The sequence below is a fragment of the Cervus elaphus genome, chromosome 15, assembly GCF_910594005.1.
Source record: "Cervus elaphus chromosome 15, mCerEla1.1, whole genome shotgun sequence".
NCBI lineage: Eukaryota > Metazoa > Chordata > Mammalia > Artiodactyla > Cervidae > Cervus > Cervus elaphus.
In genome coordinates, this window is record NC_057829.1 from 42,833,785 (window position 1) to 42,861,778 (window position 27,994).

The window sequence follows — 27,994 nt, forward strand, 5'->3', positions numbered from 1 at the left end:
CACCATGGGTTATAGATTTTGTTAGAGTTAGACTGAGAGTAACCCTGGTATTCCGTAGCTACACATGAACTAAAAAGTAATCATTAATTATACAAAATGTTTTAGAGATTCGGATTGTGCAGCAAGGTGTGTGTGTGTACAGACTTTTAAATGCTACAGTCTCTCCAAATATATAAAGTCTTGGGTTTGGGGCCATAGTATTTTCACAGTCCTCAGATCACTTGCACCAAAAACACCTCAAGCCCTGATGAAGTGCAAATTCTTTGATCTCTTCCTAAATGTGATAATCAGATTCTTGGCAGGGGTGGGAGTGGGGGGCAACCCAAAGTCTGGGTTACTAACAACACCCCCCAAGATATCCTTATGCATCTGATGATACACAGGGCTCCTACTGTCACCTCTGCCAGTGACCTATCTTAGAGAGCCCCCAGGGTAACTCCAGACGTCCCCCCTTCCCAGTGCCTGGGTTACAGGCAGCCTCAGAATATGGGCACATCAATTCCTTTTTCTACTGCTTCACTCTGTGAGGATGAAAGTCACACAGCTCTTTGCTAACAAATAGGCATTCACTGAATGAAAGGCTAAAGGAGGGAACTGCGGATTATTTTACTTGGAGAAGATCATTAAATACAGAAAAAGCCATCTACAAAATGTGCAGAAGAAAAGGCAGGGAATACAAAGAATCACTGTTACAGTAAAGTGCAACCTGAGAAATGCAATATTTATGACTTCAAAATGAAACAATCCTAATGGCCTACCTGAGTGACACTTTATGACTTGCAAACCAGGTTCATAATTATGGTTACATTTTTCTTAGGGAGACAGTTCCTCAAGTCACTGTTATTAACTAGCTATTGGAAGAGGTAGGTTTGAATCCAAATGCACTCTCCCATAAGCTTGTTCTCATATCCACTGAATTAACAAAAGGTGATGGTGAAGCCCCAAGGAACACAGGTCTCCTTAGATCCTTTTCGCAAGGTTCATACATCATCAAAAAATGCAATGCCTTCACAAGATGTAATCCTTCACAATTTCCTGATCACACCTTAACATTAATCTGTGTGTTTTTTTTTTTTTAACTCATCAAAGGTTCTGCCTGAGAACTCACAAAGTACATTCTTTCAATGCTTATGGTCATACTCTTCAACCACTATACAATAATTTCTGTGAGTTGTCCATACTCTAAGGCCATATACTTTCTCAACCTTGGCACTCTTGAATTTTGGGGCCAGATAATTCTTTGCTGTCAGGGCTGACCTGTGCATTGTAAGACCCAATAGATTCCAGTAGCACCAAAATGTTATTGTGGCAACCAAAACTGTACCCAGACATTGGAAAATGTCCCCTAGAGGGACAAAATTACCTCCTGTTGAGAAACACTGCTCTAAAGCTCCAGTCTGAGTATAGAAAACCTAGGTTTCTGGGGGTAACGCCCCCAGAGACTCTGATTCCATAAGCATGGGTGGCACAGAACACAGTGCATTTGTAACAGCCTCCCTCCCAGGTGTGCTGATGCTGATGTGATGTTGATGCTGCTGGTCTGGAACCAGTTTTGGGAGACATCTCTCTAGGGCCATGGCTGCAGACTGGCATCTTACAAAGAACTTCTAACAAGTTCCAACTTAATCAGAATCTTTAGAGATGTGGTTCAGGCAACGGTGTTTTTAAAGCTCCCAGGTGACTCTAACATGGGTTGAAAATCACTGGCTTAAGGTTTACAAATGTTTCCAGAATCCCAAACTCTTAAGAAACCTGAGATAAAATTAGTCACAGTAGATGTAATTTGCCTTTTTATATCACTTACAGGTCCCTCCTTAATATCACTTAGGAGTAGGAATCTTGAAGAAAAACAACCACCACCAAATTATGCAGATTGGAGCTTTCAACTCTGTTCTTTCAAAATCTGTGGACTGACACCTCCAGGGATTCCCATCCTACTCCTGACTATGTTTAAAGCAAGAAAACCATTTGATGTTAGGAAAAAACTAAGAAGTCAGGGTCCTTTCTTCTTATTCTATTCATTTCCTATCATCTAAAAGTGAGGCTGCATCTTATAATAAAGAAATAAGTAAGAATTACCTTCAAAAAATGCCCAGGTCTCTTTCTTTTTCTCAAAGGATGAATCTTCAGAAGATTTGAGGGAAATCACTGTAAGACAAAAAAAAAAAAAAAACGAAATTGCATAGCATGAAGTGAAGTAGTTTATGAACCTGGCCCATCTCAGTCCAAAAGATTATATCATATGGGGTACATGGCACTTACATTTATAAAGTAATTTTCACATTTGCAAAAACCACATTTAATTGTCACAACTCACATGCCAGGGGAAGGTGCAATGACTTACATATAATAAGTAAGAGACCAGAGAAGGGAATTAAGTTTTTGGTACTCAGTTCGGTAGAAGACCTACTCACCCCATGTATATTTTTTTTTCACCCCATATATTAATACTTACTACATCTTCCCAAAATGTAGTGCACTTGCTGAGTATCTCTAGAGAAGCCTGAGGTCTTCTGATGACTCAGGTCGGCACTCTGAGCACCGTTCTCCATGTAAGACAGTCACACAGCAGCATGCGTCTGATTTTGAGATTATTTTGTCTGCTTTCAGTCAGCAGCAGTTAAGCACTGAATTCACTGTGCCTGCTTTCAATCATCAGGAAACACAATGGAGTTACAGGGCTTCCCTGGTGGCTCAGACAGTAAAGAATCTGCCTGCAATGTAGGAGACCGGGTTGGATCCCTGTGTCGAGGAGATGCCCTGGAGAAGGGAATGGCTACCCACTCCAGTATTCTTGCCTGGAGAATTCCACGGACAGAGGAGCCTGGCAAGCTATAGTCCATGTGGTTGCAAAGAATTGGACATGACTGGGCAACTAACACTTTCAATACTTTTTCAAACCTTGAATGTAATACTAAAGAGTCTAGAACCATGGAACGTTTCCATGTAGAGGGGTAATCTAAAAATTAACCTAATGGAAAAATGTAAATGTCAGGGGATGAGAGCACTGTGTTAGGACTTTCTGAGACGAGGGAAATGTTCAGTGCCTGCACCACACCCACAGCTGCCACTGCACGTTCGTTGACCATGTGAAACGCGTGAGGTGTCTGCATGGGACTAAGGAGCTGAATTTGTAACTGTACCTCAATTTAATTAACTTAAGTTTAAACGGTTACATGTGGTCATTGGTTACTGCATTGAAGAGTTCTAGAGAAGAGAATCTAGGACCCAAATAAAAAGACAAAGGTGGTTGGAATAAAAATTGAATTAATATGAAAGGAAAGGAATATGGCAAGGATAGTCTAAAATTTTAACTCTATTTATTGCTCCTCCCTCAAACTTTTATATTATTATTGCCGTGGGTTCCAAATCTGAATTTTCCATCTTTATTTTTCTCCAGGTCTTGGTACTTCCTATTGATCTACCACACAGATCACTAATCTTCTCTTCACCTGTGTCTAAGCTGCTCTTAAACCCATCTACTAAGCTTAACATTTCATTTATTTTTTTTTTTCATTTATAGGTCATTCACTTAATTCTTTTTTTGATAAAGCCTATGCTCTTTGATGAATTTCTCCAGCATGTCACATAATTTTTCAACCATATTAATCATATTATTTTACGTTCATGCCTGATAGCTTTCACATCTGCATCACCTGTAAGCTTATTCCTATTGTCTGTTTTTCTTTAAGATTGTTTAAATTTTTACTTATTTACATATTTATTTTTTTAATTTTTTAACTGAAGGATAATTGCTTTACAGAGTTTTGTTGTCTTCTGTCATACATCAACAAGAATCAGCCATAGGTACACTCATGTCCCCTCCCTCTCGAATTTCCCTAGCATCTCCCTCCCCCTCCCACCCTTCAGCCTATCACAGAGCCCCTGTTTGAGTTCCCTGAGTCATATAGCAAATTCCCATTGGCTATCTATTTTACATTGTAAATTTCCACATTACTCTCTCCATAACCCCTCCATGTCCATAGGTCTGTTCTCTATGTCTGTTTCTCCATTGCTGCCCTGAAAATAAATTCATCAGAGCCATCTTTTTAGATTTCATATATATATGTGTCAGTACACCATATTTATTATTTCTCTTTCTGACGTACTTCACTCTCTATTATAGGCTCTAGGTTCATCCACTTCATTAGAACTGATTTAAATGTGTTCCTTTTTATGCCTGAGTAGTATTTCATTGTATATATGTACCACAGTTTCTTTACCCATTCATCTGTCAATGGACATCTAGGTTGCTTCCATGTTCTAGCTATTGTAAACAGCACTGCAATGAGCATCAGGGTACATGTGTCTTTTTCAATTTTGGTTTTCTCAGGGTATATGCCTAGGAGTGGGATTACTGGGTCATATGGTAGTTTTATTCCTAGCTTTTTAAGGAATCTCCATACCATCTTCCATAGTGACTGTATTAGTTTACATTCCCACCAGCAATGCAAGAGTGTTCCCTATTATCTGTTTTTGATTTTGATCTTGTCCCTTGATGTGACTGATAATTTTTTAACTCAAAAGCTAGATATTGTATATGGAAAGTCATGGAGACTCTAGATGAAACTTTATTTTCCTCATAGGAAATTAAGAGTAGGAGGATGCTCACCTAATCCAGTGAGAGTATGAACTGTAGAGAAGCTGAGTTTCAGTTTTTATAGGATATGGTCTATTTCTGGTTTGCCTTACTTCAAGGATCCCCAATAGAAAGCCTCAAGTAATTATCATAGACCTTCCAATTTTCATCTCACAGTTAAAACTGCCAAAAGCTGTTTGCCTCATAAACAACCTGATCGTCAATTTCAGAATAACTTTTCTAAACAAGCACTGCATAGTTCCGTTCAGTCGCTCAGTCATGTCCGACTCTTTGGAACCCCATGGACTGCTGCCCGCCAGGCCTCCCTGTCCATCACGAACTCCCGGAGCTTACTCAAACTCATGTCCATCAAGTCGGTGATGCCAACCAACTATCTCATCTCTGTTGTCCCCATCTCCTCCTGCCTTCAATCTTTCCCAGCATCGGGGTCTTTTCCAATGAATCAGTTCTTTGCGTCAGGTGGCCAAAGTATTGGAGCTTCAGCTTCAGAATCAGTTCTTCCAATGAATATTCAGGACTGATTTCCTTGAGGATGGACTGGTTGGACCCCCTTGCAGTCAAGCACTGCATAAGGACGGTTGAATTTCTTATAAATGACTCTGACACAATTAGGCTCCTTCACTGCTCTTCTCTGCAGTCAATCTATGTGTCCTTCAGAGAACAATTAGGAAAGCTGAAATACACAGGCACATATGTAATTGTGTAATTATGTCACGCAAATATAGCTATGAAATATAAATAAAAATAAATTTAGGAAAAAAATCCTAATAAATTTAGAAAACTGAAATGCAGACTACTTTTTCATCTTTTCTAATTGTTCTCAGAAGGAAGGTTTTGTCCTATGGGAAACAACTCCCCTCCCTGTAGATCCTAAATTCCTCAAAAACGAAAACCAAAAAGGTGATACCTCCATACCACCATCTTGGGGCACACTGCCTGGCAGCTGGTAGGCGTCCAGTAAATAAATGATTTACGTCTTTCTGATGGCCCCTGAAAGAAAGCAACCTGGACATCCAGGAATGAACTCTTAGTGGACATTTGGTCTTTCATGCATTACTAGATATGTCAGACAATTCGTCTAACATCCTTCCTGCTTAATTTGCCCCACCCACAGGCTGTATAATCTACTCACTGCCAGAGCAACTGATCAGATTGCCCCTTCAAGAATTTAAACAGAGTACATATGGTTGTTGTAGATCCTGGGCTTGAAAAAGTCTATGGACTCTGGGGTGGGCAGCCGTTTTGGAAAACAGGAAAGCAAATGGAGCAAGGGCAGAACCTACAGAAGGAAGGTAGAGGATAGAGAACTTGAACTTGATGGCATTCTGGGTACCAAGAGGCTGATGTGTCATTTTCTAACCTTGCATTCAATCAGCTCTATATCCTTAAACCATCCCCACCTCTCTCCTGAATTAGCTTGAAGGAGTTTTCATCTTTAACCAATTGAGCCTAGGCTAGGATAACCACAGAGTCTTAATAAAGACAATACCAAAAGGAAAATGGACCTCTGAGGACCTTAGATTTCAGGAGATTAGTGATGCCCATCATGGTCCAGAGCCTTACTACTCTATGTGTGGTCCACTGACCACCAGCATCAATGTTACCTGATAACTTGTCAGAACTACAGGATTGCAGGGGCCCCAACCCAGATCTACTGGATCAGAATCTGCTTTTAAACCCAAATTTCTCGAGTGAATCATATGCACTTTGAAGTGTGAGATGCACTGATGTGCACTGGGTTGAAATACTAAGTTGCCATTTGCTAGTTATGTGACCTTGGGCAAATCACTTAGCTTCCCCAGTTGTTATGCCTGAGTTTCCCCATTTGTTATACAGGGATGATAAGTTGAGGATGAGTGTGAAGCCAGAAGGGTTAATATATGGAAAGTACTCAGAACAGTGCCTGAGATCTAATAAGCCATTTTTATTCATAAGACAGCTCCATAAGAGCTTAGCTCCCTAGCTCCACAAGACAGCAACTTGGTCTCTTTTATTTCCTGCTCTAATTCCCACACCTAATTCTAGCATGGTCCTTTACAGTCAGCCCTGTGCCTCAGAGTGTGACTCTTCAGTTGTCCAAATGGTCCATAAGAAAGAGTTCCTTGCCCTTGTGGCTTAATGTCTGCAGTCCCTTTGCCTTATTTGGAATCAAAGGTAATAAATAAGGTCTCCCCAGTGGACCTGTAGAGATGGGTATTGAAAGAACCAACAAGCTGGGATTCAAAGCTAAAGGGCTCTAAGCAAGGAGTGTGTGGAGGTTCCTCATTTCTCTCTCCAGTGCGGCTATTTTATGGGAAAGTACAGCAACCTTGTTTGGCATATGAAGATCAGCAACACTGGTCATAATCTTATCTGTTCCTACAAAAAAGAAAATTTTTACATGAATTCTGCCAGAGCTTTTGAAATCTTCCCAAGGTCCAGCGTAGCTATCTTATTTCAGCTGCTAATCCTGTGCTATCTCAAAGTGAATGTGATACATTGTCCAGCCACACATATCTGAGTCCAGAGATTCAGGCCAATGCCCTGCTCGAGGTGGCCTCCGTCTTGCCCCATGCTCGGAGCTCAGCCTCTCAGCCAAGAGCTAATGTGGGGCTGGGCAGCGTGCCCTCCTAGAGAAGGTTCATTACTCTAGATGCTGGGAATGATGCCAGCCCTGCCTCCCAGGGAGCCTTGCCTCTTCTATCCTTCCTGCATCCCGAAGTCTTGTGAGGGAGGGTGGTACAAGGACCACCTCCTCCCACAGGGTATGGGGCCTGGAAAGAGGATAGTAAAACTGGTCAGGGAAGCAAAAGGAAGCCCAGTTTGGCCTCAGCACCAACCTACTCTTCTCAATACAGCTTTATCAGAAACAAAGTGGGCATTTTCAGTTCTGACTCCTGTGCCCATTTATCAGTGGGTCTGGGCCACAGTATAAAGAGAAAGCAACGAGCACTCAAAAGCTAAGTCATCAGCTGACCTCTTGATGGCTCTGTAACTTTCTGGGGACTCCAGCACTTGCTGGGCTGCCCTTCTGGTGAGGTGGTGGCCTGATAACAGGGACAGGCCATTCTGGGCTCCTCCCCGAGACAGCAGAATCAGATGAAATTTAAGAGGGGTGGGTTGTGAGAGCCACCACACCTTGGCCCTCTGGTTGAAAGTGGTCACAGGATCACACTGTCTGGAAGAACACAGCCCAGAGGCACCAAGACAAGATGATCCTATCAGCCGCGTGTCTGGAGGAAGCAGACTGGAGAGAAAGAATCTTAGTCAAGTATCCTGTGCTGGGCCCTGCGGGGAGACCGCCACGCAGAGAGGTGTGAAATCTGAGCCCCTTGATTTCTGACTCGGACAGAACATCCTGCAGACTCCCTTGGGTGGGGGGGGCGGATTTCACAGGCTGTGGCAGAGTGTGTCCCCCTGAGTTCACGCCAAGACCTGGTGACAAAGGCCTTCAACTGAGGGACTTCCTGGCCCCTTCCTGGTCTCCCGTTCACCGAGGATACACACACCTTTATCTGAGCCTGCTTTGAAGGACTGACCCACGCTCCCACCCCCAACCCCGTCATTCATGGAGCAGATGACTCAGGATCGTTAGAGGCCCTGGGAAAGCCCCCTTTCTCCCAACATTCTTTCCCACCTGCTTACCTGTGCCTCCAACTCCTTTCACAAAGAATCCTATGATTAAAGGAGCTTAAATAACAACCAGGGGCTACATCCAAAGTGAGGAGCACATTTCTGACCCAGAACACCTTCTGGGAGGCAGGAGTTGGTAGAGAGAAGTGAGGGGAGGGCACACACAGGGCAGTGAGGGGGCCGGGGAGCAGCAGCCCAGATGCAGGAAGGACTGGCCCCAAATTTGTGAGACATGCCTTTACCTTCCTGTTTCTACTGCCTTCACTGAGCGCCCGAAAATCAAGGTTTTTAAAATGTTAGTGTACAGGAGAATTAACTAGGCTTCTTGGGGCCTCTTGAGGATTCCCAGGCATGACCCCTGAACTTCTGGTTCAAGTAATTTGGGGGGAGGACCTGGGAATCTGTATGATTAAGGAGCACAAAGTTGTGGAAATTCTGAGGCTCGAGGTCCCAGGAAGCCTCATGGAGAAGCCCTGCCTCACATACTCCTAGGACAGAGAGAGATGAGTTCCCAGAGACATGGGAGAGGCGATCCAGGTCATGAGGAGCCAGACCCTAGGCCTCAGTCTCCCGCCTAGTCCAGGTTAAGGTCCAAAATTCAAAACTCAACCAATGCTCTTTAATTTAATCCAGGGAAAACAAGAGTAACAGCACGATCTAAAGAATAAGACTATCACACAAGTGTTGTTTACAAAGGACTCCAAAAGAGCCCTTTAATAACATGTCTCAGTGCAGGGAAATATAAGGTGAAGAACACAGCTTTCAAGGAAGTTATTTTCAAAAGAGCAGACCATCTATAAAGGATGATGTGTCTCCCCAAAAGGCAGACTCAAACTTGGAAGCTGGAGAGAATTTGAGTCAGAGAGGCCTTCCTCTAGTGATTACCTAATATTTCATACCCTCTCTCCCTGCTGAATGCATTGCCATATAATGCATCACTACACTTTTCTCATTGGTCTGGTTCATTATCCCCTCCTCCAGCTGAAGAAAAGTTCTGTGCAGGCTCGAACTGCATCTGTTTTCACGTCCCAGAATCCTTCTTAGTCCATAACAAGTCACAGTTACTTTGAACAAATGAAAGAATGGGATGACTATGATGCTGTATTGGGGGGTCAAAGTATCCCAGAGAAAGCTTGGTCCTGGGACCAACTTACATTGTAGAAGGCTGAGAAGAGAGCCCAGGGCAGGGAGCCCAGGCCTACCCAGCACCTTGCTTCCCATGGAAGATCCACATCAGAAGCAAGGGGATAGCACCAGCTCACCAGGCCTTTGGAGCTGACTTCTCTGGAGGGCTCTAACCTTGGAGCTGCTGGTTCTGGGTCTGTCTCGATCACTTTATGGCCAGAAAGTTCTTAGTTTCTTATAGGATGGAGGCAGGAAGCCCGCAGACCTTAAGCAGGCAACATTCTGCATAAAGTAACAGGAGAGAAAAATCTGCAAGGACCAGAGATAGCTGTATTCTTCCCCTTGTATTTCTGCACACAGAGACATGTTATTTTTTTTCTTTTTTTTGAGACATGTTATTAAGGGGCTCTTTTGGAGTTCTTTGTAAACAACACTTGTGTGATATGTTTATTCTTTAGGTCTTGCTGTTACTTTTGTTTTCCCTGGATTAAACTGAAGAGCATAGGTTGAGTTCTGAGTTCCAGTGATACGAAATATGCACAAGACTCTTAAATAAAATAAAGAGGAGTCAACACTTTTGCTCAAATTCAAAAATTAATATAGTCATTTCACTGACCTTTCTTATTCAATGATGAGATGGTTTCCCAAGGAAAAAAGTAAATGTAGCTGTGTCCTCACTATTTATAACTGACTCGGTGTTCTCAAGAAAGGCAACTAAAACCCAAAGAGACACAGAGACCACCTCTGTTTCTGCTCTCTGAAGTTTGCCTATTGCTTCCTTCCTCCCTTGACCCTCCAAGCCTCAGGCTGAAGGCGGTCTCTCTTGGGGCTTGGACAAAGCCATATATGTGCATAGGACCTTTGGGTGACCTGCGCCGATGGAGCAGCTGATGAGAAACAGAAAAGCTCCAACTTTGTCTATTTTAAGCCACTCTTTCCTTTGCATTCTCTCTAAGATAAATTCTAGAAAATACAGCAAAAGAGCAAACAAAAACTTGTATTAAATAGACTTCCTATTGTGACAAGGCAGTGGGATAAGAACTATGCATTCTGAGATGGAATCAGCTACAGAATACAAAGGCATGTGTATTTAGAAAATATTAAAACTTAAGGTTGGTAAGTTTTACCCAGCCCTCTCCAGACACAACCCTGGGATAGATCTATATATTATCTTCTTTTTTAAAAAAAAGTATTCATTTTTGACCGTGGTGGATCTTTGTTGCTGTGTGGGGGCTTTCTCTAGTGGTGGAGTCTGGGCTTCTCACTGCAGTGGCTTCTCTGGTTGTAGGGCACAGGCCTAAGGCACATAGGCTCATATTATTAGTTGTGGTGCAGGGGCTTAGTTTCCCCCTCACTCAGCATGTGGATCTTCCCGGAGGAGGGACTAAACCCATGTCGCCTGAACTGGCAGGCAGATTCTTAACCACTGGACCACCAGGAAGTCCCTGTATCTTATCTTCTTGCTACCACCTTCCACTCCTTGTTAGTATTAATTAAAATGGCATTTTATTCAAAACCATAAGTGACTTGGATCACTCATTCAGTCCTTCATCTACAAAATTCATTATATTATGCACTGTGGCAGGCATGTGGGTGCATCTAAGAATTTCACAAGGTACCTTGAGATAAGGTCCCTGACCAGGGCCATTGTGGCAACCTTTCCTCTTATCACTGTCCACCTCAGCCCTCACCAACCACAAACATGCATCCAACTCCATTCTGTTATTTGCAAATCCCTCTTCTCCCTCATCCATGCCTTTGCTCTGGCTGTTTCATCTCTTGACGTGGCATGGCCCGTAGTCACAGACCCTCCTCACCCTGTGGCCCCAGCGGAATGTCACATCCTCCAGGTGAATCTCTCCTGTTCCCCCAAGTATATAACCTTGTCTTTTCCTTACTCTCATGCAAGTGTCAGCCTCCTCTTTGGCCTTTTCAGACTTTTTATTAGCTATTTCAATAAAGTCTATCAAATATATACCCATATCGACATACCTCTTCTCCTCCAGATTGTGAGGTTGGGTCCCAGGACAGTGGGGATCAAACCTCCCCACAGGTACCTCTCTTTGGGTAAATCACAGAGATCACAGGCTCATAAACTGGGGCTTCACACATGCTACTGAGTTTGTTCCAATCTCTTGAATTCTTCCAAGACCATGGCAGTTAGAATGAGGATAGACACAATGAAGGACTGTTTGAAGTTGTGTTTAAATTACACTCTGGTTGTCAATTTGTTCCCTTTGAGTATCTGGACCTGTTGACACTTTAAACATCATGATGTGAGCTTGCTTAATTAAGCAGTAGCACTAAATGTTTAGTTAATCTCATTCCTAATTATCTGCTCCGTGTCTCTGGGGAAAAAGGAATTATTTAATTTCTTCCACTGAAACTTGAAATATCGGTTCCCTGTGGTGGTACTTTCAGATCCAATTATTAAATTTTCTCTCATTTTTCAGGGTTAAATAGATAAGAAATTATAATTTCATCTTTTCCCCTAAATACATTTAGGGTAAACACAGTTTTCCATTTTCTTTGTCCACTTGTAACATTTAAAGCTCACGTATATAATCTGAAGTCATATAACAATATGGTTTGTTAAAACATGTTATTTGGGGTTAGACTGAAATACTGTTTAAATTGCAGGAGACAGCTCTTGCAAATTGCTTCCATTATTAGCATTTTCACCGTTAATGAAAACATCTCCATCTGAAAGGAAGGAGATTCAATTCTGCTTAGAATATCAGACTGCTTCTGAGTCTGTGGGTGGCAGAACCAGGCTGAAAAGCCATTGACGATAACTTGTACAAAGCCTGGAGAACAGGAACGGATGCTGTTCTACCCCTAAGAACAGAGGCCTAAATGAATGAGAGCATCACTCTGGAGAACCCTGGGGCCCACACTCCCCGGTGGGAAGGGCCCATGTGGGACCCTCACGCAGAGCCCCTGACTGGCCTGTCAACAACTATTAGGCACATGTGGTACCCAGGACTCTGCCAGAGCCCGTCGTTGACCAGGAGCCCCAGGGACCTTCAGGCTTCATCTTGGAAACTCTCCTAAGAAATTCCAGGCTTGGGAGCTGGTCTACCCACTCAGGGCTGTCCTTGTGATTAGAACTATCCAGGGTCTGCATGTCCTGAGAGGGAGCAGGCTGATCGGTGCACAAAGGAGGACAAATGTGGAAGGTCGTTGGGACATCAAACAGGATGGCAAAGGGCAAAGGCACAAAGGCAGAGACACCCCCAAAGCTTGGGGAGCATAGGCAGCAAAAGGAAGTCAAGGGATGATTAGAGAAAGCAGGCACAACGTACAACCAGCAAGCACCCGGATGCAGGGACGCGGGGCAGACAGGGTGAAGGGTGTGCGGAGAGGCTTAAGGAAGGCAGGGAGCTTCCTTTATAAACTGCACGCCTCAGGCACTACGAGTACCAGTCAGCGCTGAGTGCGCAGGACAAACGCAGCGTCAGATGCTGTAATACATTTGTGTGCACAGGGACACTGTAAAGTAAACTTCAGAAAGTATCACGATTTGTGAAAAAATTGATTACATGTAGTTAAAATTCATTGTTTTGCACCTAGAGGACAGACGGTGGCCCCTTAAAATAGCAAATCTTCACCTCGACTTGTAAGTGATCTTGGAATCTACCCCAAAGAGAACAGCTTGTCTCCATGCCTAGGGATATGTTATGCTCTGTGTTTAGAACAGAAATCCTTTTTTAGGCTGTTGGACCCCAACTACTTAAAAAGCAAAATTATTATTTATTTCTTTTGGCCTAAAGGAACCAAGAGCATTTGGAAAACTCTGCATTCATCAATCTATGAAGCCTCCAACTCAGAAAACCCTGAACCTCCCAACCATCAATAAGGCTCCCCTTAAAAGACCCTGCTGAAAAGCTTCATCTCCCTGTTGGAAATTACCCCAAACCACTGCCCATGCCCCCTCTGTTCCCATCCTGACTTCCCTGTTCCATCAACTCCAGCCTCTCTCTGCCTGTTCAGTGCTGGGCACACGGCACTCCAGACTGGACCTCCCCACATCCTTGGTGTCGGCCAGGGCAGGACTGTGTAGTTCACGTCCTCCTGTCTCACCTGCAATAAGACCTGCCCCTGCATCTGACCTGCTCATGATGAATGAGTCCGAAGCTGTTTCCTAGAGATCTTTTTTTTTTCCCCCACCATCAAAATATTTATTGGAACCAAAGCATAGAGAACAGAGATGTTAGGAAGGCAAATCAAAGTGCAGATTGGAAGGTGGGGTAGAGCAAGATGTGGGGTGGAGGGGGCACTTCAAATGCCACAAGAGGGGTCCCTGTGGTCTGGGCTGGAGAGAGGCCCTTCACCCCACCCTGGCAGTGAAGATCCCCCACTCACCTCTCCCATCTCATATCCATCCTGGGGGGCAGCTGGGGCCCTGCAGTGACCCCATAGGGAGGGACCACCCCTTCGATCCACCCACGGCTATCAGTCAGTCTGTCTCCCTTCCTCATTTTCCCAATAAAGAGGACACAGGGCTTACCTGGCAGCCAGAATCAAGCCAATGCACCTCCTTCCTGCCTGGAACATCTCTGAATTTCCCAGTCGGTGGGACTGTCTGGGCTCTGTGAAGAAGCTGCTGCTCTCCTACTGAAAATACTTTGCCCTTTCCAGATAGCCATGGGGTTGGCCCAGAGGAGCCCATTCCAGACACCAAGCCAAGCTAGCTCCATCTGCTGCCCCAAATACTGGTTTTTCCCGGGGCTCCTCACCTTGGCCCCTGCCCCTTGGAAATCAACTCACCCCCTGGTGAGTTCACCTGCCTGACTCAGATTCAGTTCTCACAAGCCAGATCAGATGGGCCCTCCAGCTCCACATTTCTGCGTACTTACAGGCCATCAGTGTGGGACGGCCTGCACCCAGCTCACTCTCAATTTCCCTGCGGATGAGCTCCATCTCTTAAGCTCCCTTTGTCAGTCATGGGCACCACCCTGGGCACACTGAGTTACTCTCCTGGGTATCATCCCAAAGTTTTCTCCCGTGCTGCATCCAGTTATTAAAGACATCTTATTTGACCTCTAATGTCTCTCCATTCCTACTACCAAATCTGGCATCATTTAAAGCCTGTGCAATGGGCTTCCCTGGTGGCTCAGATGGTAAAGAATCTGCCTGCAATGCAGGAGACGAGGGTTCCATCCCTGGGTTAGGAAGATTCCCCGGATAAAGGAATGGCAACCCATTCCAGTATTTTGCCTGGAGAATTCCATGGACAGAGGAGCCTGGCAGGCTACAATACATAGGGTCTAAAAGAGTTGGACATGACTGAGCCACTAACACTTTCACAAAGCCCATGCAACCCCAAAAGATGGCCTCTTCACTCTGTAGCCTGGTCCCCCTAGAGGGGTCTGTCAAAAGACTTTATATGCTTCATGGACTTGCCAAGGACTAAAGAAAAGATTCTCCAAAAAATGCCTAATGATAAAATCACCTAGTTTGCTAAGTCAATTCATTTGTGTCCTACTCTTTGCGACTCTATGGACTGTAGACCTCCATGGAATTCTCCATGCCATGCCCTCCTGCAGGGGATCTTCTCGACCCAGGGACCAAACCTGCATCTCTTACATCTCCTGCATTGACAGGTGGGTTCTTTATCACTAGCGCCACCTAACAAGCCCCGAAAATTACCTAGACTGGGTGTTAAATATTCAAATTCCAACCCAGGCTGAATAGACTAGAATCTCTAGGGTAGATACTTCAGAATCTGGCTTTGGTGTTGAGAACACTAGCTTACAAAATCAAGTGTAAATTCTTTGACATTCAGTACAGTCTCATCCGCCCAGCCCAGCCTGCTTCCCCTATGGTGGCAGTGGGTACTGCCACCTCCACCTCCCAGTTCAGACTCCAGCAGTCCTGATTCACTGCTGTGGGATGCCCTACCCACCAAGATGCCGCCTCATCTCATTCCCTGACCCACATAAACAGCCAATGTCAGCTCAAGCACTGCCCACTCCTCATCCTTAGGGGCCTCCTACGCTTTCACACAATGCTCCATGCACACTTTATCACTGCACCTGACACCATGACATCATATCTGCTTCTGTATCTGCCACCCTATAGACAGATCCACCCTGTGTCCCCAAGTTTCCAGCACAGTGAGGTACAGAGCAGATGCTCCATAAAATAAATCCCCACTGAGAGAGGAATAAATGAACCCACCAAGCACTCTAGTCCATGTGCAATTCTCTGAGTACAGCAAAGCTTCCTCAGCTAAACTGTTCACTTCTCGGAAGGCTGCCACTCATTTTATTATCATGTTTGCTACTCTCTTCTAGATCGAATCTATCTTTCTACAAGTGAGGGTCCCCAAATAGACTGTGTAGTCCACATTAGTGTCTCCCCAGAAGAGTATACATAACACAACCAACTTCCTTCTTAGGGACACCAGGCCAGTTTATACATGGATGGAAATAACATGGGCTGTCCGCTTTGCCGTATCACCCTGAAGTGGTGGTTTAGTTGCTAAGTTGTATCCAACTCTTGTGATCCCAAGGACTGTAGCCCATCAGGCTCCTCTATCCATGGGACTTTCCAGGCAAGAATACTGGAGTGGGTAGCCATTTCCTTCTCCAGGGAATCTTCCCAACCCAGGGATCAAACTCAGGTCTCCTGCATTAGAGGTGGATTCTTTATCTACTGAGCCACCAGGGAAGCCCCCTGTCACCCTACAGATGAGCATCTAATTTGCCACTGATGCCACCAAAGTCCCTGCATGGAGAGCCTCCTATTGACTCTCCACCACTGCCTGTGAGTTGTTTCCCCTAGATGTGTATCACTCTGCCATTTGCCAAACTGAATCTCATTCTGTTACATCCTGCTTGTATTACTCACCTCTTTGGATTCCCATTTGTTATGTTTTATTCCTTGTTGATGTTAAGAACAGTTCCCAGTTTTGTATTTTATGTAAAGTTCATTAAGGTGATGTGTCTACCCTTTCCAAATCATTGATGAAACAATTAAATGAAATCAAACCTAACATCCTCCCTCCTGGAAACCTCTCCAGAGGGTTCCAACACCATGTGTCACTTAGGGCTCTTGGATCCAGGTTTTTTGCAGGCAGGGCTTCTGGCTCACCGAAATGGTCACATGGAACAAGCAACTGAAGAAACTGCATGACATTCTTGGCCTTTCCTCCTACCTCCGCATAGTAAACTGACACTGACAAGTTCATGGGATGTGACAGATTCTCTAAAATAAGACAAGCATGACTCCAGTCACCTAGAGGGTCACACGTGTTCATTCTTCATTATTTATCATCTTCTTTGGAAGATGATAACTATCATCTTCTAGAATCAGGAGCTCTCCCCGTCCATGGTCTCATACATATGTGGTTTTCACACAAAACCCAATAATCTTTCCCATTCTTCAAAATCCCCAATTCTCCATCATATTTCAATAACTTGTTCAGTTAAAACATAAAATGACAACTTATGTTTTGCCCCCAATTAATTCAACCTATATTTTTTAGCTACACCCTTTCAGAGATGTCCTCAGGAAAAACTCCAGGACAAATTTACTTATTAACGTAGATTTTTTTCTCCAATAATTTGATACTTATTTTTTTAGTCACCTCAACACACATGCTCAAGGACTTAATCCGATTTTGGAGAAACTCAAAAACACACACAGACAAAATAAAGCAAATAAAACTGCAATTGTTGGAGTAGATTGGTTATTTGGTCTGGTTTTAAATTTTTGTTCAGACTTCTCGTCTTGCATGACACTGGGAAAGTACTCTGCAGGCACATTGCTAAGGAGCTGGACTGTGTCAAGAGACACCATCTTAGGGACACAGCAGGAATGTGACCGGTTGCAGTTTATAGACAATTCCCTGGACACCCCCTTGTAACTCCACCCCTCCTCTCACACTCAGAAGGGCAGATCAAAGTACTGAGAAGTGGGGGAAAGAGATTAGTTTCAGTGTAGTTGCGCAAACCACCTTAAGTTTCTGTAACATGTAACCAAATAAATGTTCTAGAAGGAAACCAACGTCATTCACTGAAGGGACACACATGAAATAGTGGACATGCCGACAGCACTCACTTGAATGCAAGGAACCTTTTTATCTATTCTAATTGGCAGAGAGTCGTTACTGCCCAGAGATTTACTACAGGGCTCCAAGAATACACCAGGACATAAAAATTAAAAGGGTATACGTAAGATCACATGTTTCAGAGCCAAGTGAAATCCAGAGTGGATTCTCTCCTCAGCCTGTGGTCATCTGATTTTTCTATTTTCTGTGCCAAAATACATATTTATATTAATAGTCATTTGTTTTCTTGAATTAATTTGCTTAAAGAGAAAAAGTGCATGACATTTCAGATAATACATCATTCCATGCTTAAGAACGTGAAAATAAGCAAACTCTAAAGACAGATGAAGTTGGACTATCCATGTAAATTATTTACTTTAACATATGCATGCTTAGTTGTGTTCTGACTCTTGCGACCCATGGACTGTAGCCCACCAGGCTCCTCTCTCCGTGGGATTTTTCAGGCAAGAATACTGGAGTGGGTTGCCATTTCCTCCTTCAGGGGATCTTCCCAACCCAGGGATCGAACCTGCATCTCCTGTGTCTCCTGCTTGGCAGGCAGATTCTTCACCACTGAGTCATCAGGGAAGCCATTGGATGACACAGGATATTAAAAATGCCTGCTCACAACTGAGTTCTATCCCTTTAACAGCATCACTATTGCTTTTAATATTAAATGACATGTATAAAATAAAATTAGATTCTTTTCCACACTTTGGGTCATCAGGTTTATTTTGTGGTTCTCTTGATTTTCTACCAGGCCAAATTCATGTGCAAAGTAATCAAAGATGTAATTTTAGCACACAGTAACAAGTTATTACAATTTCGATAGGTGGCCTCTTGAATGGAACATCAGTGGTAAAAAATGATAACCATTGGGGAACTCCCTGGTGATCCAGTGGTAAGGACTCGATGCTTTCACTGCCTGGGTCCAGGTTCAATCCTTGGTCAGGGAACTAGGATCCTACAAGCCACACATGGGAACTCCACCAAAAAAAAAAAAAAAAGCTAACCTCAAATATAGCATTTGGTAGCTAAGATGTTCCAGAACATGGCCCATGCCTCTTATCTGTTTCCAGAAAGGGAGGGCCACCTCTGGTCCCTTGCCCACTTTTGGATGAATTTCTGAGTGAGCTGTTCCCTGAGGCTTGAATCAGTTCCTCTGGGCGATGGATCAGAGCCACCAGGCTGCCCTGCTCTGAGGCCTGGCAATTCACATCAAGACCTCCCAATGCGTGCCTCCTCTCAAAGGCATCCGGCACTCCCATCCCCAGGCAAAGCAATCAAGGCAGTGCAGATCTGAGCTAGAGGCAAATGAAGTACACAGCCAGTCCCATCTTTCAGGTACAAAACAAGTTTGCCCAGGGGCAGGTTGGCTGGCATGGGGCCAGACACCTTCTGTCCTGACTTTACTTCTATAGCACAAGTCAGTCCCAGCATCCACGTAAAGATCTATCCTCATTCTCATGGCCTGGTTCATACAGGCATGGCCCTTAGAGTCCAGAAAGATGTATTCTAGCTCAGTAGGACAGTCCTGGAGGCCACTGCTTGGCCAGCTGGAGGGAGACCCTCTGACTTGCCCCCTTCCCCTCTCCCCAGAGAGAAGAAGTATTCTTACCTCTCATTTCTGTCCCTGAGGAACCATTGGACCAAGCTGTCCACTTATTCCTGTGCTTGCTGATTTCCTGGACTTTGCAGACATAATGCCCTTGATCTGCTGGCTGGAGGGTCAAGACAGAGAGCGTGTAGAGTGTCCCACGCCGCTCCTCAAGGAGGCGCAGCCTCTGCCGGTAGGCACTGCGGCTGAAATTCCCGTAGTACTGCACCACCCGGAGCTTGGTCATCTTAACCATCAGGGCTTCCTGGGAGTCTGGTCGCGCGAAGAACCAGCGCACAGCCAGCAAGCTGTCCTTTCGCCTCTTCTGGGAGACGTGGCAGAGAAGAGTGGCATTTTCCCCCTCCAGGTAGTCAACCACGGGCCCCGGGGACACGGTGACATTGAGGGCTCCACAGACCTCTGCAGAGAAAAAAGGAAGGAAGAAAATGAGGAAGGCCACCGCCATTCCCCAGGTGAGCACACACAGCATCTTTTCTCAAGGAGTCAGAGTGATGTGCACCGCCAGAGAGGCGGGCCACCTCCACCCCTTCTATGCTCACTCTGCCTTTAAGAAGGAGCCCTCCTTGGGGCATGGAGTGAGTCTCTGTGGGCCCCCACGTCCTCAACCTATGAGATGATCCCCTGCAAGCGGGATGTCACTGATCACCTGGCCTAGATGCTTTTCTTATTTTTAGTTAGTTGCTGATATTTAAAATTCAGGAGATTTCACATAAAGATTTAAATTTGGGGAAGCTCTTAAAAATATCCAGCTTACATCAAATCCACCTTTCCTACCTGCTTCCCCAAGGCCTGCTTCAATCAGTTTCATCACCTCCCTGAGCAGGCAATGCTGTGGCCCCCTTCCCTGTCTCAGCTATTTCAGGTGTAACCAAGGCAGATTTTCAGTTCTGGTCAGGCGAGTGTTAAACTAGTACCAGGGAGCTGGAGTGACAGAGATGCCTCGGTTTCTTACTCCATGTCTCTTAGGACCATGATCCACGATCTAACAGCTGAACTGCAAGAATAAAGACCCAATGAGCCCAGGAGCAGAGAGGGCTACCAGATTCACCCAACAACCCGAAATATGCTCCAGGAAACCAGGCCCAGGTCGAATTCTTGTCCTTTGGTCTCACCAGCCACAGTTCAACTCCAAGCTGACATTTGAGGGTGCCACCCCCTGTCCACTCAAGATCAGCCAACCCAGCCACCCTTGCCAAGGTCTTCTCCCAGTAGATACACCACACAGTGTCTGCAGGGATTACATATTGCAGCCGTGCAGCCCAGGAGCTCACGAGTGCAGCCTCCCCCTGGCAGGCAGAGTCCAGGAAGGACAGGATGCCCAGAGCCTCCTACTGTCCAAGCTGGGTTGTCTTCTCAGCAGGCCCCACATCATCATCCCTGCGCTGCCCAGCAGGTAACTCCAGGAAGCATTATGCCCTACTGCACAAGCAGGTGTCCCCAAGGTCATCCCAAACTACGAATGGTCCCCAAATACCACCTCCTGGTCACATGAGGGGACTTGAGGGCCTTGATGGCAGAGTCGCCCAAGACTTTGAACCCTGGTCAGTGCTATAGGTAAGCAAGGAGGAAGGATGAAAAAGAGAGTAAAGATTTGGACCTTCCACTGTGAAGAGGCTGTGAGTCAACAAGGTGAGGCCCTGTGTGTGCTGGGGGTGACAGGGAGAGTTTAACACAAACAGTATCCTTCATTGTAAAAATTCAGGCAATAGGCTCCTCCTTACATATGGTTTCCACATAGTTTCCACTATTCATTTAATAAACTGAACATCTCAAGAGATATCACTTGAGAGTCAATTTTCTTTTGTTTCTCAGCTCTTAAAAGCCAGGCCACCAGGACACTCCAGGATATTCCAAGATCCTTAACTTAATCCTATCCATAAAGTGCCTTTTAAGCTGCATTCACAGTTCCAGGGATCAGGATGCAGACATCTTTGGGGGTCATTATTCGGCTAGCAGCACTGTAATAGTCTTTTGTTACCATTAAAAAAAAATAGATGAAAGTGAATTCAGAAGGAAAAGATGGATGCTTGGCTGGACTCAGCTCATTGTGAACAAGAATGAGGTCTTCTATGTTTACAGTGGCAAAGCCAAAGCCACCCAGGGAGACACTCGGGAATGCAGATCAACAGGTACCCAAGGAAGGCACACGCCCCCTAGTAACAATCTCACTATCTACACAAGTCACTCACACAGGACAAAAGAGGGACTGCCCTCACCGTTTCCCTGCAGCTCACCCACCAGCCCACACACCACGTTATATTAGACCAAAAGCATTTTCCCCAAAGTCCACTCAGGCCCCATGCTGGGAGCTCCCTGAAGAGAACAGAAATGCCAGGCTGACCCCACTTCAACAGCTGCCCAAGCGGAGAGCAGCAGAGATGAAGCAGCTGGCTTCCAGAACTGAAGTCCCGCTCTGCCCGCCCCCATGGTCTCCCCACTGGAGGCAAAGAGAGCTGGGGAAAGCAGGAAATTGAAACAACGTGGATGGGATGAGAGCACAGCCGGGACCCCACACCCTCGTCTCCTCCTATTAACGCTGCATGAAGGCGGGATTATTTATAGTGACTGAAACCAGGAGAACACGCCAAGGGCTCTGGTCCTCATGGGAGGCCAGATTCCATCCCGGAGGCAAACTAGTAACTCTTCCACTTCTGCAGCTCAGGCCGAGTCAGCGGCTCCCAGGAAAGGGAGCAAACTGCACCATCTTTCCCAGTTAAAGATGGAAATGCCTCTCTGCCTTCAGTTAGCCCCTCTCTTACAAATGGCCCAAACATGTCACTCCCACTGAAGTGCAAAGACCCCTGCTATGGGCTGAACAGTGTCCCCCACAAATTCCTATATTGAAGCCCTAATCCCCAGGAACTCCAAATGGGACTGTATTGGGGAGAGAATCTTTAGGGAGATGACTAAGTTAAAATGAGACCTAATCCCCAGGAACTCCGAATGGGACTGTATTGGAGAGAGAACCTTTAGTGAGATGACTAAGTTAAAATGAGGCCCTTAGGGAGGACCCCGATCCAACATGTTGTCATTGTTTAGTCACTAAGTCGTGTCTAACTCTTTTGCGAGCCCATGGACTGTAACCCACCAGGTTCCTCTGTCCATGGGATTTCCCAGGCAAGAATACTGGAGTGGGTTGCCATTTCCTTTTCCAGTCCAACATGACTGGTGTCCTTATAAGAAGAGATTAGGGAGCAGACACAGAGGAAAGATCATGTAAACACACAAGGAGAAGAGGCCGACTACAGGCCAAGGAGAGAGGCCTCAGAAGGCAGCAGCGCTGCAGACTTCTGGCCTCCGGAGCTATGAGAAACTAAACTCTTGTTGTTGAAGCCCCCAGTCTGTGGCACTTTGTGATGGCGGCCCCAGGGAAGCAATACAACCTTCCTCTCAGGAAGGCTCACTTCAGCCCTAGTCTTATCACCAGCCCAGATATTTACCCCTACTTTCAACACAAGAGTATAGGGGTGTGACTGAAACGATCATGCCCACAGGCTCCTCGGGGCATTGAGCTTTGTTAAAACACACAGGCTCTCAGGCTGTGTGGCTCCCCACACATGCAGTGACCTTTCTCAGAAAGCCACTGCCCCAGGTAATGCCCTCCCCTCTACACTGGAAATGACTACCTCAAACCCAAGGAACCCAACTCAGCCCAAAGGCAGTTGTGAGAAGTGGCATTGCTTGAGGGAGGGAGAAAACGCAGGTAGAGGACCCAGTGCCTTGCAGACGGTTGCTTAGCTGGATGTTTAAATACTAGAGGAGAGCATCACCCAGCTTCTGCCCATGGCAATTATCAGGCCCCATATGGCTCAACAGAGAAACTGCAGAGTGGCCAAGAGTTATGCAGTAGAGACAGGCTGACCAGAGTGTGGTGCTAGGGAGGGGTCCAAGCCTTTCCCCTCTGGGTCTCAGTCTGAACAGAGCATCCACACCCTGCAGGGCAGAGGGGCAAAGCAGGCAACATGGACCAAGCCAGCTAGCAGACAGGAGAGGCAGGTGTCACTAGACCCTCTGACACCACACAAGGTAAGGGAGTAGCCCCTGGCCGGGCAGAGTTTCCCCTCTCCGGGCAGAGGAGGAAGTACTGAAGTCACTCTGTGCTGGAGAACTAAATTTCTTGCTTTCTGGGTGCACTGCAGGGACGTGAGCTGGGAGTTGGCCCCCCAGCCCCACCCCCACCCCGGCCACCTCCACATTCAGTGCTCCGCTTCCTCCAGCTTACACTGCAGCTTATGCTTTGTTCCCTTAATCACTTGACAAATAGTTGCTGAGAACAGCCATGTGCCGAGCACTGTGAGAAGAGGCATCCCTAACCTCAAGGAGCTGAGAGTCCAGTGGACAAGGCACTGGTCATCAGGTAAAAAGACACAGGAGAACTTCAGAGAAAAGATGCAGGGCTTACAAAACTGAGAGTGAGATTCTGATCTCCGTGTGTCAGGGAGGAAAGAAACCCTGGAGAGGTGAGGGTGAGTTGAAGGCTGAGGGGGAGCTCATGACACAAATTCAGGGCAGCAGCGAGGCAATGATCTTCGTGGAAGATGGTTCTACCTGTGCAAAGGCCCTGAGACAGGAGGAACCTGGTGCAGGCTGGAAATGGGAAGATGAGTATCCTCCAGTGAACTGCACCACACCATTGCCCAGGCAGCCACCTAGGTCTGCAGACAGACCTCAGGAGGGGCCACTGCACCCCAGCCAGGGCCCCCAAGACCAGTTCTTAAAGGAGGAATATGACAACATGGGCAAGAAACAGACTGACCCAAAACAGACGGTCGGGCTTCCTGTTGCAGAGAACCTTACTTCTTCAACAAGCACATGTGCCATGACCTGGTAGGCAGGTATGCCCTCCACTCATGGGCTGGGTGACAGGATGCTCAAGGCCCAGGGCCTTGCCCGTGGTGTGGCAGGACTGGGCAAAGAGCCAGGGGTTGGGATCCAACAAAGCCGGGCTGGAAACCTGGTTCTACTAGGAGTGAGGTCCTCAGGGCCTCAGTTTCCTCATCTCAAAAGCAGGAAGATGATGCCTTGCATGGTGAGTATAAGGCTCCAACAAGAAAGCACCTTTAGGGACTTCCCTGGTGGCCCAGTGGCTAAGACTCTGCACTCCCGATGCAGGGGGACTGGGTTCAATCCCTGGTCAGGGAATCAGATCCCACACGCAGCAACTAAGAGTTCATATGCCACAACTAAGACCTGGCACAAACAAATATTTTTTTAAAATAGATAAAAATGCTACTTGAAAAAAGCACCTTTAAAATACTGATAAATGTTTGCATGCTCTGAGAACAGAGCAGGTGGAAATAACAGAAAGTGACACACACAGCGATCTATAAGAAGAAGGCTGGGCTTCTCGCAGGCATGATCAGCAGTCATGCAGGGCCTTAAGCTTGGAGGGTCTCCATTTGATTTAATCTCTGCTTTTTTTATCTAATCTCTGCTTTTAAAAGCCTAAAAAGTTTAAAATGAAGGACCCTGCATTTCCGTTTTGCACTGAATCCCACAAATTACATAGCTGGTTCCCCCTGTAAATAAATGTTAAGTTCCTGTGGATAAGATTTATGGGGTCTAATCCTCTTGTTCCCATTTGGATAATGTTATGAAAAGAACTAAAGCTCAGAAAACAGCCTAAAAGGACTTCAGTATAGCCAAATAGTACACAACCTATTCATTTAGTACTCAACCATCTTCTCTCCTTTACCCCACTTACCTCCTCCCCACACTTAATATGAAGTGAGAAATAGCAGCTTCCAGGTACGGGGGAGTACAGAACTTCTAACAGAAACAGAGTACCTGCCTCGCCTGGGACACAGACGTGGCAAGGCCAGGGTCCCTCTGTTCCAACTTGGCTAGCTAAGTGCTAATGGCTCTGTGCCCCACACTTCTCTGTCTAGAAGAAACTTCCTCTCTCCTTTCAGGAAGCCAGGAGCCTCTGCATTGATAAGGAATGCAAATTATGTGTACCAGTTGGCAGTCATCTCACTCTTACCAAAAGGATAGTCTGAATTTGTGACAAATAAATCTCTGAAAGAAATATAACTGTATTACTTTAAAACTCATAGCACTAGAAGCCAGTGTTTACCGAGTACCAAGCAGAGATCCAGCCTACAGGGTAATGCCTTCATATTAAGGTGGTCACCTTAAAATAGCTCTCATCCAGGATGAACACAAGGCCCTGACCAATGATGAACACTAACATTTACTGGATGTGAACTTTAGATCAAGTACTGTTCTAAGCACTTTAGTTGTGTTTTTTTAATTTATCCTCATAGTATGTTTACCCCCATTTTACAGACAAGAGGATTAAGGCCCAGAGAAGCTAAGCCACTTGTTCAAGCTCACACAGAACATGACAGAGCTGGAATTAGCAACAAGGCCATCTGGCATCAGAGACAGTTCTCAACCACCAATCTGGACTACAGGATAGCTCTGAGTAAATATTCTGCCCCTTCAGTTTGCTATAAAATGACAGGTTGGACCAGGTAACCCCTAAGGCCCCACTTTTCCCCAAAAGGGAGATGTAGAAAAGTACAGCAGTTAAGAGCCCAGACTTGGGTATAAAGTGGATCTGCCAGGCCTTCTCTTGAGGTGTCGCAACCAGGGGCTGTGGATGAAAAGCTTAAAAGAAGGACTGGCATCCTGAGTGCAGCACAAGCAGAAGCTGCCATCATCACACAGCCTTGGGCACAGCCAGGGCTGACTAAAGGTTCTCGGATTCCAGAGGACTTCCTTGGCAGTCTGGCAGTTAAAAGATTCTGCACTTCCAATGTAGAGGGCGTGGGTTTGATCCCTGGTCGGGGAACTAAAATCCCACATGCCGCACAACATGGCCAAATAAATAAAGGTTCCCTAATTCCAGTTCTCAAAGCTCCTGAGGTTTTCTGGAAAAAGCCCCTCTCTGGGGACACCATTGCTGACAGCACCTGAGACTAGGAAATCGGTCGTGGAGCCCAGGGAACAAATACCCTTGTGCCCCCCTCTTGCATCTTTCTGGCTGCTGGCCACTAGAACTGCCCTGGCCCAACTATCTCAGTCGAACCTCCAGTAACTGTGAGCCAAGACAGCAACAACTGTGAAGAACATTTCCCACAGGGCCAATTTCAAGTTCACTGGAAACCCCACTGCACTGGTAGCCAGGGGACAAGGGGTAAATTTCTTCCCACTGGGAACCAAGTCCCTCCCCCAGCAGAATCGATCTATGCTGGCTCAAATGCTGGGCCACCCACCCAAATGCTGGGAAATTACTTAACTCTGTTCATCAGCCCCCTTACTTAAAAAACACTGGCAACACAGCCTAGCCAGTAACAGCGGTCTAGACCCAGGATTCTTGCGTTCAAATCCCAGCTAAACCAGGTATAAACCTTGTGTCTTAAAGCAGGCCAACTCATGGAACTGGCCGGTTTCCTCATCTATAAAATAAGGGATAATAATAATAGCATTTCCCTCAGAGACAAGTTTAACTGAATTAATGTTTGCAAAGCACTTGGATATATATTTACTCTTATCATTATTACTTTGAAGCACTGTGTGATTAAAGGAGATACCTGTAACACCCAACGGGCACCCAGGAAATGTGAGTGCCATCAATATATTTATTATTAGTATTATTCTAGCCAACACTGCCCTTTCAGGCTTGGGCAATAAAGAAAAGTCTTCAGCGCCTTAGAAGTGGGAGCAGAAACCCCAAATGAAAGCCAGTAGAGCCGGTAGAGGCTGCCCCGAAAGTCGGGTGCTCAGGAAAAGGGTAAACGGCCCGGCTTCATCCAGCCGAGGATCCCCTAGCTCCCCAGGCCGGGTCATCGCAAAATGCCCGCGATCAAGTCCCCAGACCCCACCGCCGGCGGCAGATGCGGCTCCTTCGGACCGGTCCTCCAAAGAACTCTCCGAAGAGAGTTAAAGGGAAGTTGCTGCCCACACTAACCTGCCAACAGCTGTTGGCGCTGACTGTTGCGAAGAAAACAGAAAACAAACCAAAACTAGGACTCGCAAAGTCCTGCTCGCATCTTCCACTTGGAGGCCTGGCCCCTGGAAGAGAACTGGGCTGCGGAAGGTCCGGCGGAGCGCTGGGGTCCCAGCCGAGCGGGAAGGGAGGAAGGGATGCCGCATCCCCGACCCTCGAGAGGCTCCGCTGGGCTCCGCCGCCTGGACCGACAGACCCCCGCTCGCGGGCGCCGACGGAGACCGGGAGGGGGCGGCCCGGAGGCGTCAGGGCCTCCCGGCCAGGCCCGAGTCCCAAGTCCCCAGCCCCGGCCTCCCCGGGACCCACCACCCGAGCCCCACCCCAGGGTCCCCGAGCCACCCGGTCCCGCCGCGCTTACCCGGGGCCGGAGCCCGCGCCAGCAGCACGGCCACCGCCAGCGCCAGGAGCCGCATCTCCCCGCCGCGCCCGGCGCTGTGACGCGGGAGCAGCGCCACCGCCTGCCCGCCACCCGCCCCCCACTCCTCCCTCGACCCCGCCGCCGCGCAGCCCGCCCCGCGCCCGCCCCCCACCTGGCTCCGGCTCCCGCCCCCGCCCCTCCGGCCGCCTGCCCCCACGCCCGGCCAGGGCTTCTGGGCTGAGGGCAAGGGCGAGGCCGCCGCCAGCGATCCTCTAACAAAGCCTGCAGGCGGCTCATTTCACCACTCCCATTTCACAGATGTGAACAGTGAGGTTCTGGGAGGCAATGAGTCGGGCACGGGGCACACGTAGCTGCAATGATATTGGAGGTCAGTTTGCATCACAGGCCAGTTATTGCTACGGGGACGGTGTCTGGGAGCTTGGGTGAAAGATGGGGGGCAACTACCAAATGCGGGAATTTCTTGGACCTAAGGCTAACCTGTTGCCCAACGAACCTCCTGCAGTCTCTACACAGAGACCTTTGGGAGCCAAGGAGCAGCTGAATTCGAATGAGGGTGGGGGGATGTCATGCATGGGGATGCTTGGAAAATTGAGAAGGTTCATACACATAAGTTCAGAGTGTGCGGGCACTATAAACTGTGATGACCACTT

The 27,994-nt window shown here is 46.7% G+C and overlaps 1 protein-coding gene across 2 annotated transcripts in view; it reads right to left on the reverse strand.

Annotated features, from left to right (window-relative positions):
* The window catches only part of VSTM4 (V-set and transmembrane domain containing 4), a 78,555-nt gene extending 51,106 nt beyond the window's left edge, over positions 1-27,449 (reverse strand). For both annotated transcript variants that reach the window (XM_043925586.1, XM_043925585.1), the window contains exons 1-3: positions 27,324-27,449; positions 19,012-19,410; positions 2,080-2,148 (exon numbers count right to left, since the gene is read on the reverse strand). In XM_043925586.1, the coding sequence (XP_043781521.1) occupies positions 2,080-2,148; positions 19,012-19,410; positions 27,324-27,378 (523 nt within the window). In that variant the 5' untranslated portion in view covers positions 27,379-27,449. The remainder of the gene's footprint in view (positions 1-2,079; positions 2,149-19,011; positions 19,411-27,323) is intronic.
* Between the last annotated feature and the right edge of the window lie 545 nt (positions 27,450-27,994).